The sequence below is a fragment of the Agelaius phoeniceus genome, chromosome 31, assembly GCF_051311805.1.
Source record: "Agelaius phoeniceus isolate bAgePho1 chromosome 31, bAgePho1.hap1, whole genome shotgun sequence".
In the NCBI taxonomy this organism is placed as follows: domain Eukaryota; kingdom Metazoa; phylum Chordata; class Aves; order Passeriformes; family Icteridae; genus Agelaius; species Agelaius phoeniceus.
In genome coordinates, this window is record NC_135295.1 from 2,692,206 (window position 1) to 2,709,226 (window position 17,021).

Consider the following 17,021-nt stretch of genomic DNA (forward strand, 5'->3'; position numbering starts at 1 on the left):
ACCCCTGTGATCCCCACACCTTTCCCAGGTGGGGAAACTGAGTCACGGGACTCAGACAAGCCTGGGGTTGCCCTGATGTCTCTTCCCAGAGGCCGTGCTGGTCCACGGAAGGGGCATCACTGCCTAATGTGAGCTCGAATAAAGGGGATGAAGCTCAGCTGCGGCAGTGCCTGGCTTGGGGGGGTCGCGGGGGGGGCGGCACAAGGGGCTCCCCACTCCCCACCCCCCCAGCCCTATCTGCGTCCTGTGGCTTTGCCCTGCGGTGCCCAAACCGGGGGCGTTTCGAGAGAAAAACGTCAAAGCGGTGGAATTTAGGAGGATGTGGCAACAGCCACCGGCCCGCTCTGCCGGGGGGGGGGGGGTGTGGGTGCTGGGGTGTCCAGTGGGGCCCCTCGGGAGGTGTCCCCAAAGGAATCGGGGTCCCGTGGGTGCCGCTGGGGGCTGGCGGTGGGGATGAGCCTTGGGGAAAGGCTCAGTGCAGAACTCAGCGCTGGGATGAGCCACCCCCGACGGGCTTCCCAGAGAGCTCGGGGACAAAACGGGGATGGGGAACCCTGTCCTGTGCTGCCCCACCTCGGGGAGGAGGGGACAGCTGGGGACAGGGCCACTGCGCCACCAAACGTGTCCCCGTCCCCAGCATCTCTGCACCCCCGGGGTGCTGGGGAGGGCTTGGTCCAGGAGAAGCCGTCACGCCTGGAGGTTTGGGGGCACCGTCGGGGTGTGCGACAGCTCGGGGGACAGTAGGTGGCCCTCGGGGTGGCGATAAGCCCCTGTCCCTTGTACTGCAGCCCGCCCTGAGCCAGGTCCTGGAGCGGGTGTGGGGTGTGTGTGTGTGTACACGGGTGTGCCCTGGGAATTTGGGGGGTTTGGTGGGAATTTTGGGATGGATCCGCTCAGTGGGGCTGGGGGTGCCGGTGTGGGGTGCCAGCGTGCAGGGAGGGCACGGGCAGGGCACAGACGGGCTCCGTGGTCGGTGCCAGTGTGAAGAATCTCCCTCTCCCGGCTCGGAGCCTTCCCGGTGCCGGTGAATCACGGCCGGGGGTGTCTCGGGCCGGGCCGGGGGCGGTGCCGGTGCCGGCCCCTCCCGGGAGGCCGGTCCGTGCTTTGCTTTTAAGCCCCGCACGGCCCCGTGCTCGGGCTGCCGGGCAAGTGCGAGGGAGGGCGGCACCGGCAGCACCGGGTCCAGCACCGGGACCGGCACCGGCACCGGCACCGGGACCGGCCCCGCGATGCCGCCGCTGCCCGCCTGGCTCTGCCTGGCCGCGCTGCTCCTGCCGCTGTCCCCGGCAGCCCCGGGCGCTGCCGGTGCCTGTCCCCGGCCCTGCCGCTGCCCCGGGGCCGGGATCTTGCTCTGCCGGGAGCCCGACACCGTGAGCAGCCTGGCCTCGCTGCTGGGAAGCGGCAGCTTCACCGACGTGTGAGTGGGGCCGGGGCTCGGGGGATGGAGCTCAGACACCGGGCAGAGCCACGGGGAGCGATGGGACAGCGCCGTGGGGCTGGGGGTGACACGGCTCAGGGTGGGGGTGCCAGAGCTCGGGGAGCAGGCGGAGGAGCTGGGGGTGACGAGGCTGAGGGATGCAGCGATGAGGCTGAAGCAGCGATGGAGTTGGCGGTGACAGAGCTCGGGAGTGGTGGTGATGGGGCTGGGAGTGAGGGATTTTGGGGAGCGGGCAGAGGGGCAGGGAGCGATGGGGATGGTGGTGGTTGTGGCTGGGGGTAGCAGAGCCGGTGGACTGGGCGGTGATGGGGATGATGGAGGTGATTTGCTCGGGGGCTGGAGCGGGGATGGCTGCATGGGCTGGGATCGCTGTGGGGAGAGCTGGGATGGGGTGAGGGGGTGCAGCGTCCCCCCAGGGAGCAAGCGAGGGGCTGGGGGCAGCTCTTCAGCCCCTCCTGCAGCAATGAGGGTGCAGCAGGGAGCACCCATACTGTGCTGGGCAGGGCAGGGCTGTGGGGAGCTGCTTGTCCCCATCCTCCTGGGGCTGTCGCTGTGCCCTGGGGCCTGTGGGTGGGCGTGTGTGACCCCAAATTTGCTGCTTTGGGGCGTCTGCTCTGCTCCCACTCCTTCCCCTGCTGCAGGATGTGTGGTGGGGAGACCAGGGCAGGAGCGAGCAGAGACAGGAGGGTGCTGGGGGGACTGGGTGCTGCAGGACACCAAAGTGCCCCAATTGCTGGGTTCCCCCCGCCCCAGAGCCCTGCCTGTGCCGCATTGCTGGGGCCTGGCTGCGGTGTCTCCGTGCCTCAGTTTCCCCGCGTGCTGCGCCACGGGCGCTGCCAGCTCTTTGTTCGCTGGCTCGTGGGGTGGGGTGGCTGGTGGTGGGGATGGTGGTCCCTGAGAGACCCCCAGCCAGCCCAGCTGCTCTCGTCCCATCCTCACCGGGGTCACGGGGACCAAAACCCCCTTGGTGTGGATCTGAACCCCAATTAACCAACCCCCGTGATTTGGGGTTCACAGGAGTGGGGTGGGGCAGGGAAAAACCCTGCACCTGCTCCCAAAGGGGCTTTTCTTCATCTCCCACTTGGAGGAAAGTGTGGGGGGACAGTGACAGCAGTGTCCCTGTCACAGTGCACAGCCTGGGGTGAGAGAAAAGGTGGGGACCCAAAGGGTGAGGGGGGCTGAGACCCAGCAAACTTATTCTGTGTGGGCTCCAGGTGCTGGCTGAGCCCTGACCCCGCACAGTTCACACTGACCAGGGGCTCAGCACCATGGGGATCACCTGCTGCCATCCCCCCTTCTTCCCAGCTCATCCCAGGGGAAACTGAGGCACGGTGGGGCGGCACAGCTCCATCCTTGTCCCCATCCCCGGCTGTGGGCATAGCCTGGGGGGTGGGAGAGCTCTCACCTCACTCTTTGGGGCAGGAGGGGTCGTGGGCTGTGCCCACCCTGACCCCCCTCCTTTGCCTTCCAGGGTCATTGAGAACCAGCCGGCGCTCACCACCCTGACCCGAGCTGACACCCGGACACTGCGGGACCTCAGGAACCTGTGAGCACCCCGGGGTGGGCTCCCTGCAAGGGGAAATGAGAGGGGTGGACAGGAGGGTCCCCAGAGCTCCATCCCACTGCCAGGGGTCACAGGAGACAATCCCAGAGCAGAGAACCTGTGAGCACCCCGGGGTGGGCTCCCTGAATGGAGAAACAAGGGGGGTGGACAGGAGCATCCCCAGAGCTCCACCCCACTGCCAGGGGTCACAGGGATTGCTCCCAGAGTAGAGAACCAGTGAGCACCCCGGGGTGGGCTCCGTGAATGGGGAAATGAGGGGAGAGAAGGGCTGTGGCGGAGGGGGAGGTCCCCAGAGCTCAATCCCACTGCAAAGAGTTGCAGGAGATGCTCCCAGAATGAAGAACCTGTGAGCACCCCGGGGATGGGGTCCCTGCAAGGGGAAATGAGGGGGGTGAAGTGGAAGGTCCCCAGAGCTCAATCCCATTGCCAGGAGTCACAGGGGACAATCCCAGAGCAGAGAACCAGTGGGGTGGGGTCCCTGAATGGGGAAATGAGGGGAGAGAAGGGCTGTGGTGGAGGGGGGGTCCCCAGAGCTCAATCCCACTGTAAGGAGTTGCAGGAGATGCTCCCAGAATGAAGAACCTGTGAGCACCCCGGGGATGGGGTCCCTGCACGGGGAAATGAGGGGGGTGGACAGGAGGATCCCTAGAGCTCCATCCACTGCCAGGGGTCACAGGGGACAATCCCAGAGCAGAGAACCAGTGGGGTGGGGTCCCTGAATGGGGAAATGAGGGGAGAGAAGGGCTATGGTGGAGGGGGGATCCCCAGAGCTCCATCCCACTGCCAGAGTCACAGGGATCGCTCCCAGAGCAGAGAACCAGTGGGGTGGGGTCCCTGAATGGGGAAATGAGGGGAGGGAAGGGCTGTGGTGGAGGGGAGGTCCCCAGAGCTCAACCCCACTGTAAGCAGTTGCAGGAGATGCTCCCAGAATGAAGAACCTGTGAGCACCCCGGGGATGGGGTCCCTGCAAGGGGAAACAAGGGGGGTGGACAGGAGGATCCCCAGAGCTCAATCCCATTGCCAGGAGTCACAGGGGACAATCCCAGAGCAGAGAACCTGTGAGCACCCCGGGGATGGGGTCCCTGCACGGGGAAATGAGGGGGGTGGACAGGAGGATCCCCAGAGCCCCATCCCATTGCCAGGAGTCACAGGGGACAATCCCAGAGCAGAGAACCTGTGAGCACTCCGGGGATGGGCTCCCTGCACGGGAAAATGAGGGGAGGGAAGGGCTGGTGGAGGGGGAGGTCCCCAGAGCGGAGATTCTCACAGGTGCTCAGCCCTTCCCTCCTTTCAGCACCATCTCCAGGTCGGGGCTGCAGCGCATCTCTGCCGATGCCTTCCTGGACAGCCCCAGGCTGAGCCACGTGTGAGTGTCCCCTTCCCCACTCCCCTCCCTCCACACCCTGCTCCCGTTCGTGCCCCGGGGGCTGTGCCCGCTGCAGGGTGGCCGCTCCCCGTGTCCCCGTGCCCGGGCAGGATCGATGGTGTCCCATCGCTGCCCCCCGGGCACATCAGCCCGGCCGGGGGGGCACGGGGGCTCTGCTGCTGAGTGGGAAAACATCGATCAGGGCAGGAATGCAGGCAGCTGCTGCCCCCCCGGCCCCGGCAGCTCTGTGCCGCACCAGGGAGGGTGGGGTCCCCCAAAAACGGGGGGGGAACCTGTTCTGGGGCGCATGGGGATCCCCCCTGAGGGCTGGTGGCACGCCTGGCAGAGCTGGTTTTGCTTGGTCACGGTGTGACAGCCCCGGGGCTGCCCCGTGCCACCAGCCCCTGTGTTGGATGGGAAGGGGTGGCTGATGGGGGCTCTCCCGACAGGAATCTCTCCTCCAATGCACTGCAAAGCCTTTCCTGGAAAACCTTCTGGCATCTGCCCCTGCAAGAGCTGTGAGTGATGAGAGAGGGGGGGAGGTGGGTGTGGAGCATCTCCCACTGGGGATGTGCCCCTCAAGTGACACAGAGGCAGAGCTGGGGACGCAGTGAGATGGTGAGGTGCTCAGTGAGATGGTGGCTCTCACATCCACGGGTGTGGGGACAGGGGCAGGGCTGGCACATGGGGCATGTGTGACACAAAGCCGGAGGCTGGGAGTGCCCAGGTGCAGCCTAGGCTGACTCTGCTGGGACACACACACAGACCTGTGGGGCCTGGAGTCCTTCTGATCCCATGTTCTCTTCCCTGCTCAGCATCTTGGTAGGAAATCCCTTCAACTGCTCCTGTGGGCTCCGCTGGCTGCAGCTGTGGCACAACAGCAGCCGGGCCGAGCTGGGGAACCAATCCCTGCTCTGCTGGGAGGGCAGCGTGCCCGTGGCCCTGGGCAGCCAGGCTCTCCACGCCTGTGGTACGTGCCCGGCCATGGCTGTGTCCCCTGTCCTGAGCCTGGGCATGGCAGGGACACAGGGACACACCTGGCTCACCCCTCCTGCCCTTGCAGACCCCCCGAGTGTCCACATCGAGCCCCCCGAGGTGGTGCTGAGCCAAGGGGACAGCGTCAACCTCACCTGTCACATCAGCGCCAGCCCAGCGGCCACCGGCGAGTGGGTGGTCCCCGAGGTGGTCCCCGAGGTGGGACCCGAGCTGCTCGCTGTCACCAAGGCAAGCTCAGCCTCCCAGCAGCGCTGACCCCCCCAGCACCCTCTCCCTGGTGGGGTGGGCACGGGGGGATGCAGGAGCTGGCCGGGCTTGGGAGGCAGCATCTGCTCACCCCCGGTGTTCCCTGCAGCTCTCAGACTGGGAGATCGTCCTGGAGATCAGCAACGTCTCCTCCCAGCTCAACCACAAGGAGCTGATGTGCCGGGCAGAGAACGTGGCGGGGCTGGCAGAGGCCAGCGTGGTGCTGAACGTCACCTGTGAGGAATCCAGAAGGGGCTGGGCTGGGGGCTGGGGGCTGGCTGGGGGGGTCTGGCTCAGGAACCCACCCAGCCCTGTCTGTCCCAGTTCCCCCCGTGATCCTGCTGCTGGACACAGCCATCCCCCGGCATTCCTGGTGCATCCCCTTCTCCGTGGATGGCAACCCCGTGCCCGACATCCACTGGCTGTTCAACAGCACGGCCCTGAAGGAGGGGCTCTACATCCACACCCTCATCATGGAGTACGAGCACAACTCCACCGTCCTCCACGGCTGCCTCCAGCTCAACCGTCCCACCCACGTCAACAACGGCAACTACACCCTGGTGGTGGAGAACGCCCTGGGCTGGGCCTCCCGCAGCGTCCAGGTGCGCTTCATGGACAACCCCTTCAGCTTCAGCCCCGAGGAGCCCATCCCCGGTAGGTGCCGGCTGCCAGGGGCTGCCTGGGGTGTCCCCCATCTCACCGAGGAGCTGTGTCACACCTGCATGGGTTGTACTGGGCTCTGCCTGTTGTCTACACCAGCCCTGGTGTGCCTCAGTTTCCCCCAAGGATGAGAGGGGGAAGGGTGGGCTGCTCCCACCTGAGGAATAACAAATGTTTCTCCTTTCTCTCTCTTTGGGCTGCTCCAGTGTCTCTGTCCCCACTGGGTGAGTGGCCAGGATTGCTGCCCCAGCTCCCTTAAACTGGGCATTCCACCCATCCTGGGAGTGCCCAGGTCCTTCCAGGGCCATTTTGGGGGGATTGAGACCCCACACTCACCCTGCACCTTCTCCCTGCTCCAGGCACCAGGAACAGCTCATTGGAGGGGCCTGTGGAGACCACAGATGAGCACACGTTTGGGGTGAGGAGATGCTCTGCAGTGTGGGATGGGGGGACCAGGACACCTGCAAGAGGGTGGCACAAATCCCCTGGGGACAGCCAAACCACACTCAGGGGATGTGGGATATACAATGGGGATGAAGGACAGACTCTCAGTGCCTCAGTTTCCCCTGTGGCCCCTCCTGGGGATTGTCACCATCTCACGGGTTTGTTCCCATCCCATGGGCTGAGAAAAGGGATGTGGTGGGACCTGGTGGGACCTGGTCCTGATCTCTGTCCTTGCTGCCAGCAGGTCTTGGTGGCCAAACCAGCACTCAGGGGATGTGGGTTATACAATGGGGATGAAGGACAGACTCTCAGTGCCTCAGTTTCCCCTGTGGCCCCTCCTGGGGATTGTCACCATCTCACGGGTTTGTTCCCATCCCACGGGCTGAGAAAAGGGACCTGGTGGGAGCTGGTGGGAGCTGGTGGGATCTCTGTCCTTGCTCCAGCAGGTCTCGGTGGCCGTGGCTCTGGCTGTGTTCGCCTGCCTCTCCCTCTCTGTCATGCTCATCCTGCTCAACAAGTGCGGGCGCCGCTCCAAGTTTGGCATTAACCGTGAGTGCCCCCAGCCTGGCGACTCAATACTGGGGCTGTGACACGGGGACAGCCCGGTCCCCACATCCCTGTGGCACCTGGCTTGGGTCACAGGTGTGGGAAGAGGGGCTGTGGGTGGGGGGACACCCGTGGAGAGGTGCTGGCTCCCCCGGGAGCGCGGGCAGCAGCTGCTAATTCACTCCTGGAATGGATTCAGCCTCTAAATGGTTTTGATCGGGCTGCCTGGCCCCCGGGGGCCGGACGAGCAGGGGGATGCTCGGCAGAGCCTGGCACTGGTTGCACAGGCTGGAGGGAGGAGAGCTGGGGGACCCCCTGATGGCCTTGTCCTTGTCCCCACAAGGCTCAGCCGTGCTGGCCCAAGAGGATGACCTGGCCATGTCCCTGCACTTCATGAACCTGGGCAGCAGCCCCCTTTCCTCGGCCGAGAGCAAGCTGGAGGGGCTGAAGAGCAACTTCATCGAGAACCCCCAGTATTTCTGCAACGCCTGTAAGGCTTGGGCTGGGGACTGTGGTCCCTGAGCACCCCTCAATGCTCACACCGGGGCCGGGGGGCACTGACGGGTGGGGGTCCCCCCAGGCGTGCACCATGTACAGAGGAGGGACATCGTGCTCAAGTGGGAGCTGGGCGAGGGCGCCTTCGGGAAGGTTTTCTTGGCCGAGTGCTACAACCTCCTCCCGGAGCAGGAGAAGATGCTGGTGGCCGTGAAGGTGAGGAGGGGGGCAGGATGTGGGGGTGCTGAGGGGGTCCCTGGGGGGTGTCACTGATGCCGTGTCCCCGCAGGCGCTGAAGGAGGCGACAGAAAGCGCCCGCTTGGATTTCCAGCGCGAGGCCGAGCTGCTGACAGTGCTGCAGCACGAACACATCGTCAAGTTCTACGGCGTGTGCACGGAGGGCGAGCCCCTCATCATGGTCTTCGAGTACATGAAACACGGCGACCTCAACCGCTTCCTCAGGTGGGACAGGGGGGGGACAGGAGCCCCCCATCTGCCTCTCCATCAGAGCAGCCAGCCTGCTCCCTGCTAATGCAGCCCTCCTTGCAATATTGATTAGATTAGCTGTCTGAGAGGCTTAAATAGAGAGAGATTGGCCATCAGCTGGAATAAGCAGAGACTTTTCGATTGCCCCCCCAGGTATTGCTGCTAGACGGGGGGGGCTGCCAGAGGCATCGCTTTAGTGGCCGCGCGAGGAGCTCTGAGACGTGGCTTTTATGATTATTGTTATGGGAGTTGGCATTAATGGTTCTGCCGAGCAGAGCTCCCCCAGCCCCCGGCCACGGCCGCCCGGGCCGGGCTGTCAGCCGCGCTCCGCATCAAAGGCACCGAGGGCTGCGGGCGGGCGGAGCCGCGCTGGCCCCGGGCCGGGCTCGCACGCCCCAGTGCACACACGCTGCTGCTTTCACACCCTCCCCGTGTGCCCTGACACGCGGCCGTGTGCCCTGGCACGCTGCCTTGCACGCCAACCTGCTGCCTTCCACCCTGTCGCGTTGCCTTCTGCAGGGCCCGTGTGTGTGCACACGTGTGTGTGCCCTCCCTGTGTGTGTGCACAGGTGTGTGTGCTCTCCTCGTGTGTGTGCACCCTCCCCTGTGTGTGCACACGTATGTGCCCTCCTGTGTGTGCACAGGTCTGAGTGCCCTCCTTGTGTGTATGCCTATGTGTGTGTGCCCTCCCTGTGTGTGTGCACAGGTGTGAGTGCTCTCCTATGTGTGTGCACATGCACGTGTGTCCTCCCTGTGTGTGTGCACACACATGCATGCCCTCCCCTGTGTGTGCACACGTATGTGCTCTCCTATGTGCATGCACAGGTGTGTGTGCCCTGCCCGTGTGTGTGCACAGGTGTGTGTGCTCTCCTCGTGTGTGTGCACCCTCCCCTGTGTGTGCACACGTATGTGCCCTCCTTCTGTGTGTGCACAGGTGTGTGTGCCCTCCCCTCTGTGTGTGCCCTCCTTGTGTGTGTGCCTATGTGTGTGTACCCTCCCTGTGCATGTGCACACACGTGCATGCCCTCCCCTGTGTATGCACAGGTGTGTGTGCCCCACCCGTGAGTGTGCACAGGTGTGTGTGCCCTGTCAGTGTATGCACATGCATATGTGCCCTCCTATGTGTGTGCACAAGTGTGTGTGTGCCCTGCCTGTGAGTGTGCACAGGTGTGAGTGCCCTCCTTGTGTGTGCACATGCGTGTGTGCCCTCCTATGTGTGTGCACAGGTGTGAGTGCCCTCCCTGTGTGCATGCACAGGTGTGAGTGCCCTCCCTGTGTGTGCACATGCATGTGTGCCCTCCTATGTGTGTGCACAAGTGTGTGTGTGCCCTGCCCATGAGTGTGCACAGGTGTGAGTGCCCTCCCCGTGTGCATGCACATGTGTGTGCCCTCCCTGTGTGTGCAAAGGTGTGTGTACCTCACCCCGTGTGCACACACAGGTGTGCCCACCCGCGCACACCTCTCCCCCGTGAGTGTGTAACTCCCCTGTGCACACACACCATTTGAGCATGGTTCCCTTCTGTGCACACGTGTGTGTGTGTGTGTGTGTGTGTGTGTGTGTGTGTGTGCGCTCCCTTCCCTGGCACACGTGGGCTCACCTTCCACGCCTCTCCCTTGCGTGCCCGCATGCCAGGGGAGGATGAACATGCATGTGTGTGTGTGTTTGTGTGTGTGTTTGTGTGTGTGTTTGTGTGCTCTGACCCTGCTGCACTCTGCACCCCACACCCTTCCTCAGCCACCCTCCCCTGCATTATTTATTGCAGCCAAGGCATGGGTGCCTCCCCCACGTGTGCACACACACACACACACACGTGCACACTCTTCTCTGGTGCGTGTGAACACCGGTGCTTGCCCTTCCCTGGACACACATGAACACCTTTCCCCATGTACCAGCCCTTTACTTTTACCCCTTTCCCCCATCCAGGGAGTATCAAATCAGGGCCTCACCCACGTGGTGAATAATGAGCTCTGACTCTGTGATTCAGAGTGCTGAACAATCGCTTTATTAAGCTATATTACACTAATCTATACTAAATTACATACTAAAAAGAAAAAAATATATTTCTATATATTTCTATATATTTCTGTTTTTTCTATATATTTCTATATATTTCTATATATTTCTGTTTTTTCTATATATTTCTATATATTTCTATATATTTTTATATATTTTTCTATATATTTAATATATTTATATATATTTTATATATTTTTTATATATTTATATATTTATATATTTATTTATTTTTATATATTTCTTTACTGCACTAAAGAAAAACCCATGACTGTCTCCACACAGTCAGACACAGCTTTGAGTGACTGCTAATCACTCAAAACAACTTTCACCCGTGTCCAATATCACTTTGGGTAAACAATCTCCATAACACATTCCACATGTGCAAAAACGGGATCAATATTATTACAATATTATTACAATTATTATCTCAATAGAGATAATAATTGTTTTCTCTCCTTCTCTCTGTGTGGTGCTGGAGTCACCATCCCTGGGTGTGTTTAACAAAGCCTGGATGTGGCACTGGGTGCCAGGGTTTAGTTGAGGTGCTGGGGCTGGGTTGGTCTCAATGATCTTGAAGGCCTCTCCCAACCCTGTGATTCTGTGCTTCTCACTGCCTTCCCAGGAAAAACGGGCATTTTGTGGAAAATTGGGAAGTTGTGCCCGCTGTTCTCTGTGATGAGGCAGCACAGCCTCTTTCCCACCCACCCCACGCTCCAAGCAGCCCCTGTGCCCCACAGATCCCTCAGCCCGGATGCCAAGATCCTGGAGCAGAGCCCGAGGCAGCTGTTGGGCTCGCTGCCTTCCCAGGAAAAATGGGAACTCTTTGGAAAAATGGGAATTCTTTGGAAAAATGGGAATTCTTTGGAAAATTGGGAAGTTGTGCTCCCTCCCACCCACCCCACGCCCCAATCGGCCCCTGTGCCCCGCAGATCCCACAACCCCAATGCCAAGATCCCGAAGCAGGGCTCAAGGCACAGGGACTCACTGCCTTCCCAGGAAAAATGGGAATTCTTTGGAAAATGGGAATTTTTTGGAAAATCGGGAAATTGTGCTCCCTCCCACCCACCCCACACCCCAATCAGCCCGTGTGCCCCACAGATCCCACAGCCCTGATGCCAAGATCCCGGAGCAGGGCCTGGGGACTCTCTGCTTTCCCAGGAAAAATGGGAATTCTTTGGAAAATCGGGAAATTGTGCCTGCTGCTCTCCATGATGAAAGCTGCAGCCACAAGGCAGCACAGCATCTCTCCCACCCACCCCACACTCCAAGCAGCCCCTGTGCCCCACAGATCCCTCAGCCCGGATGCCAAGATCCTGGAGCAGAGCCCGGGGCAGCTGTTGGGCTCGCTGCCTTCCTAGGAAAAATGGGAATTCTTTGGAAAAATGGGAAGTTGTGCTCCCTCCCACCCACCCCACGCCCCAATCAGCCCCTGTGCCCCCGCAGGTCCCACGGCCCCGATGCCAAGATCCTGGAGCAGGGCGCGGGGCGGGCGCGGGGTGGGCGCGGGGCTCACTGCCTTCCCAGGAAAAACTGGAATTTTGTGGAAAACTGGAAAGTTGTGCTCTCTCCCACCCACCCCACGCCCCAATCGGCGCCTGTGCCCCCGCAGGTCCCACGGCCCCGATGCTAAGATCCTGGAGCAGGGCGCGGGGCGGGCGCGGGGCTCACTGCCTTCCCAGGAAAAATGGGAATTTTTTGGAAAATTGGGAAGTTGTGCTCCCTCCCACCCACCCCACGCCCCAATTGGCCCCTGTGCCCCGCAGGTCCCACGGCCCCGATGCCAAGATCCTGGAGCAGGGCGCGGGGCGGGCGCGGGGCTCACTGCCTTCCCAGGAGAAATGGGAATTCTTTGGAAAAATGGGAATTTTGTGGAAAATTGGGAAGTTGTGCTCCCTCCCACCCACCCCACACCCCAATCAGCCCCTGTCCCCTACAGATCCCTCAGCCCCGATGCCAAGATCCCGAAGCAGGGCACAGGGCAGCTGTGGGCTCGCTGCCTTCCCAGGAAAAATGGGAATTCTTTGGAAAATCGGGAAACTGTGCTCCCTCCCACCCACCCCACACCCCAATCGGCGCCTGTGCCCCACAGGTCGCACGGCCCCGATGCCAAGATCCTGGAGCAGGGTGCGGGGCAGGCGCGGGGCTCACTGCCTTCCCAGGAAAAATGGGAATTCTTTGGAAATCGGGAAGTTGTGCTCCCTCCCACCCACCCCACGCCCCAATTGGCCCCTGTGCCCCGCAGGTCCCACGGCCCCGATGCCAAGATCCTGGATCAGGGCGCGGGGCGGGCGCGGGGCTCACTGCCTTCCCAGGAAAAATGGGAATTCTTTGGAAAAATGGGAATTTTGTGGAAAATCGGGAAACTGTGCTCCCTCCCACCCACCCCACGCCCCAATCAGCCCCTGTGCCCCACAGATCCCACGGCCCCGATGCCAAGATCCAAAAGCAGGGCGCAGGGCAGCTGTGGGGCTCACTGCCTTCCCAGGAAAAATGGGAATTTTTTGGAAAATTGGGAATCTTTTGGAAAATTGGGAAGTTGTGCTTGCTGCTCTCCATGATGAAAGCTGCAGCCACAAGGCAGCACAGCGTCTCTCCCACCCACCCCATGCTCCAAGTAGCCCCTGTGCCCCGCAGGTCCCACGGCCCCAATGCCAAGATCCTGGAGCAGGGCGCAGGGCACAGGGACTCACTGCCTTCCCAGGAAAAATGGGAATTTTGTAGAAAATTGGGAAGTTGTGCTCCCTCCCACCCACCCCACACCCCAATCGGCCCCTGTGCCCCGCAGGTCCCACGGCCCCGATGCCAAGATCCTGGAGCAGGGCGCGGGGCGGGCGCGGGGCCCGCTGGCGCTGGGGCACATGCTGCACATCGCCACGCAGATCGCCTCGGGCATGGTGTACCTGGCCTCCCTCCACTTCGTGCACCGCGACCTGGCCACCCGCAACTGCCTGGTGGGCCACGAGCTGGTGGTGAAGATCGGGGATTTCGGCATGTCCCGGGATATCTACAGCACCGACTATTACCGGGTGAGCTGCTCCCTCTTCCTCTCTGGGTTGTGCTGGGAGACCACACTCAATTTCCCTCGTGGCTGCTGCCTCCCACCCCTTCTCCTCACATCCATATTTAACCACAGAATGGGTTGGAAAGGATGCTTGGAAGCCATCCAGCTCAACCTGCAGGGATGCTTTCCAAAAGAGCAGGTGGCTCGCTCCAAATCCTGACCTTGAGCATCTCCAGGGATGGGGCAGCCGCAGCTTCTCTGGGCATCACCGCCCTCAGAGTAAAAAATTTCCTCCTTACATCAAACCTGGGGCTTAAGGGATGAGGGAAGGGAAACAGGAGGGTCCCTGCCGTGCTGACAGCCCTGCTGTGGGCAGGTGGGGGGCAGGACCATGCTGCCCATCCGCTGGATGCCTCCTGAGAGCATCCTGTACCGCAAATTCACCACCGAGAGCGACATCTGGAGCTTCGGCGTGGTGCTCTGGGAGATCTTCACCTACGGGAAGCAGCCCTGGTACCAACTCTCCAACACTGAGGTGAGCGAGCGGCGGGCAAGGAGGATGACAAAAACCCCCTGGGAGTACCCAGAGTGGGGCAAGGAGGATGGTAACAGACCCTGGGGGTACCAGAGTGGGGCAGGGAGGATGGTGACAGCATCCAGAGTGGGGCAGGGAGGATGGTAACAGCATCCAGAGTGGGGGAAGGAGGATGGTGACAGCCCTAGAGCAGGGCAGGGAGGATGGTGACAGCCCCTGGGGTACCCAGAGTGGGGCAGGGGGGATGGTGACAGCATCCAGAGTGGGGCAAGGAGGATGGTGACAGCATCCAGAGTGGGGCAGAGAGGATGGTGACAGATCCTGGGGGTACCCAGAGTGGGGCAGGGACGATGGTAACAGCCCCAGAGCAGGGCAAGGAGAATGGTGTCAGACCCCTGAGTAGGGCAGGGAGGATGGTAACAGACCCTGGGGGTACCAGAGTGGGGCAAGGAGGATGGTGACAGCCCCAGAGCTGGGCAGAGAGGATGGTGACAGCCCCTGGGGTACCTCTAACAGCCTCAGAGTGGGGGAAGGAGGATGGTAACAGACGCTAGAGTGGGGCAGGGAGGATGGTGACAGCCCCAGAGTGGGGCAGGGAGGATGGTGACACCCCCAGAGCAGGGGAAGGAGGATGGTAACAGCCCCCAGGCATACTCAGAACAGGTCAAGGAGGATGGTAGCACCCCCAAAGCGGGGCAGGGAGAATGGTAACAGCCCCTCAGGGGTACCCAGAGTGGGGCAAAGATGATGCTAACAGCCCCTGGGGTACCCAGAGCAGGGCAAGGAGGATGGTGACAGACCCTGGGGGTACCAGAGTGGGGCAGGGACGATGGTAACAGACCCAGAGTGGGGGAAGGAGGATGGTAACAGCCCCTGGGGCTACCCAGAGTGGGGCAAAGAGGATGGTAACAGCCTCAAAGCAGGCAAAGAGGATGGTAACAGCCCCAGAGCTGGGCAGAGAGGATGGTAACAGGCCCTGGGGGTGCCCAGAGTGGGGCAAGGAGGATGGTGACAGACCCCTGAGTAGGGCAGGGAGGATGGTAACAGCCCCAAAGCAGGGCAAGGAGGATGGTGACAGCCCCTGGGGTGCCCAGAACAGGGCAAGGAGGATGGTGACAGCCCCAAAGCAGGCAAGGAGGATGGTGACAGCCCCTGGGGATACCCAAAGCAGGCAAGGAGGACAGTGACAGCCCCAGAGCTGGGCAGAGAGGATGGTGACAGCCTCTGGGGATACCCAAAGCAGGCAAGGAGGATGGTGACAGCCCCTGGGGTGCCCAGAACAGGGCAAGGAGGATGGTAACAGCCCCAGAGTGGGGCAGGGAGGATGGTGACACCCCCAGAGTGGGGCAAGGAGGATGGTGACAGCCCCAAAGCAGGCAAGGAGGATGGTGACAGCCCCTGGGGTACCCAAAGCAGGCAAGGAGGACGGTGACAGCCCCAAAGCAGGCAAGGAGGACGGTGACAGCCCCTGGGGGTACCCAGGGCAGGGCTCCCATGTCCCCCCTGTTCCTGCAGGCCATCGAGTGCATCACGCAGGGCCGGGAGCTGGAGCGGCCCCGCACGTGCCCCTCCGAGGTCTACGCCATCATGCAGAGCTGCTGGCACAGGGAGCCCCAGCAGCGCCAGCCCATCAAGGAGATCCACAGCCGCCTCCAGGCCCTCGTCAAGACACCCCCTGTCTATCTGGACATCCTGGGCTGAGTGGGGACCCCCAGGCACCCTCTGCTCCCTGCTGTTCCCCTGCCTGCCCCGCTGCCCGGGGCACGGCTTTGCCCCTCACAGCCCTGGACTGATGCCCCGAGGAGGGAGAAGCCTGAAATCTTATTTATAGTGCAAAATGCCAGCCCATTCCTGGGCAGGGGAGGGGGCTGGGGGACTCCCCCAGGGCTGTGGCACCCCTGGTTTGGCTCCTTGGCACTCCCACAGTGCCAGGATGGAGGCTCTTGGCTGATGTGGGTTGGCTCAGGGGGGGCAGAGCTGGGAGAGCCCAGCACGGGGAGGAGCTGGGGGGGCTCAGCTCTCCCAGGGGAGTTGGGATTGCCCTGTGCCCACCTTCTCTGCAGCAAAACCAGTCACTAATAAACTGTGTCTCCCCTGCACTCCCCCTGCGTGCTCCAGGCTGTCAGCTGGGCAGGAGGGATGGGGGCATTTTGGGGTGAAAAAAGGGGCTTTTCACATCAGGGAAGCTGCCCTGGCTGGGGGAGAGGAGCTGGAGGGGAGGTGCTGTGCCAGGGATCCTCCCAGGGTGTGGGTCAAGGCTCACTCATGTCTGGGATGCTGTGTGCTGTACCCAAGGCCCGGGGCAGGGATGGTGCCCCCATCCCCAGCCCACCCAGGGGTGGTTTGGGCTCGGGCATCGCTCCAGGGATTCCTGTGCCACACCCTGGCCCAGGGAGCCTCCTTGCCAAGGGCTCTCCAGGTGGAGGATGGGACTTTGCAGCACAAAGCCAACACCCATCCCCCCCAAAAGAGTGACATCCCCCCTTCTGTGTGTCCTCTCCTCGGAACCAGGGGTTATCACATGCCCTGTAGCATCCACTCCATCATCCTTCCTCAGGCTCTCCAGCCGCCTTGGTAATGGTTGAGACCTGGATTTGACCATAATGGAGCTGAATTGATTTCATCTGGATAATTAGGCAGCACAGGCAGAGCCCTGGCAGCTCCTTTGTTACCCCCTGTGACCCAAGATAAGCAGGAGGGAAGCGAGGTCGCGGGGGAAACTGAGGCACGGCACGAGGTGGGAGCGGTCAGGGGGGGCTGTGCTGGGGTTTGGGGCTGTCGTGGCACCTGGCTGTGCCCTGTGGCTGCTGTGGCACAACGACAACTGGAGGAGAGGGGAGCTCCCAGCCTGTAATTCATTCATCCCAGGTCAGGCCCCTCTGGCTCTCCTGGACCTTTGCTGAGGGTCCTGCCCTGGGAAATGGGGCCCTGGCATGGGCAGGTCTGGCTCTGCTGGAGCCCAGCCCGGCTGGCAGAGCCCCCCAGCTGCTTCCTTGGGGTCTCTAATCGCTGCCCACGCTGATTTATGGCCTTTTTTTCCCTCTTATCTAATTTGAGGAAGGAACTAGATTACAACCTTGAGCTTTTCCAGCCCCGTGCTGGAGATTGCCGCAGCCCAATGCCCCAAAAGGACCGTGCGTGGTGGTGACACCCCCTCTCCAAACAGGGTGGGCTTCCCTGCCTCTGTGCCTCAGATTCCTTCATGGCGTGGCCGTGCCTCAGTTTCC

At 61.9% G+C, this 17,021-nt stretch overlaps 1 protein-coding gene across 1 annotated transcript; it reads left to right on the forward strand.

Moving 5' to 3' along the window:
- Positions 1 to 1,229: 1,229 nt before the first annotated feature.
- NTRK1 (neurotrophic receptor tyrosine kinase 1) lies at positions 1,230 to 15,731 on the forward strand. The gene is made up of 17 exons (XM_054654264.2): positions 1,230 to 1,417; positions 2,910 to 2,984; positions 4,297 to 4,368; positions 4,818 to 4,886; positions 5,184 to 5,338; positions 5,432 to 5,592; positions 5,720 to 5,846; positions 5,935 to 6,264; positions 6,477 to 6,494; positions 6,630 to 6,688; positions 7,161 to 7,263; positions 7,604 to 7,750; positions 7,841 to 7,971; positions 8,045 to 8,217; positions 13,044 to 13,284; positions 13,636 to 13,794; positions 15,310 to 15,731. The coding sequence occupies exons 1-17, from the start codon at positions 1,230 to 1,232 to the stop codon at positions 15,493 to 15,495; spliced, it is 2,394 nt and encodes a 797-aa protein (XP_054510239.2). The 3' UTR covers positions 15,496 to 15,731.
- The last annotated feature ends 1,290 nt before the right edge of the window (positions 15,732 to 17,021 follow it).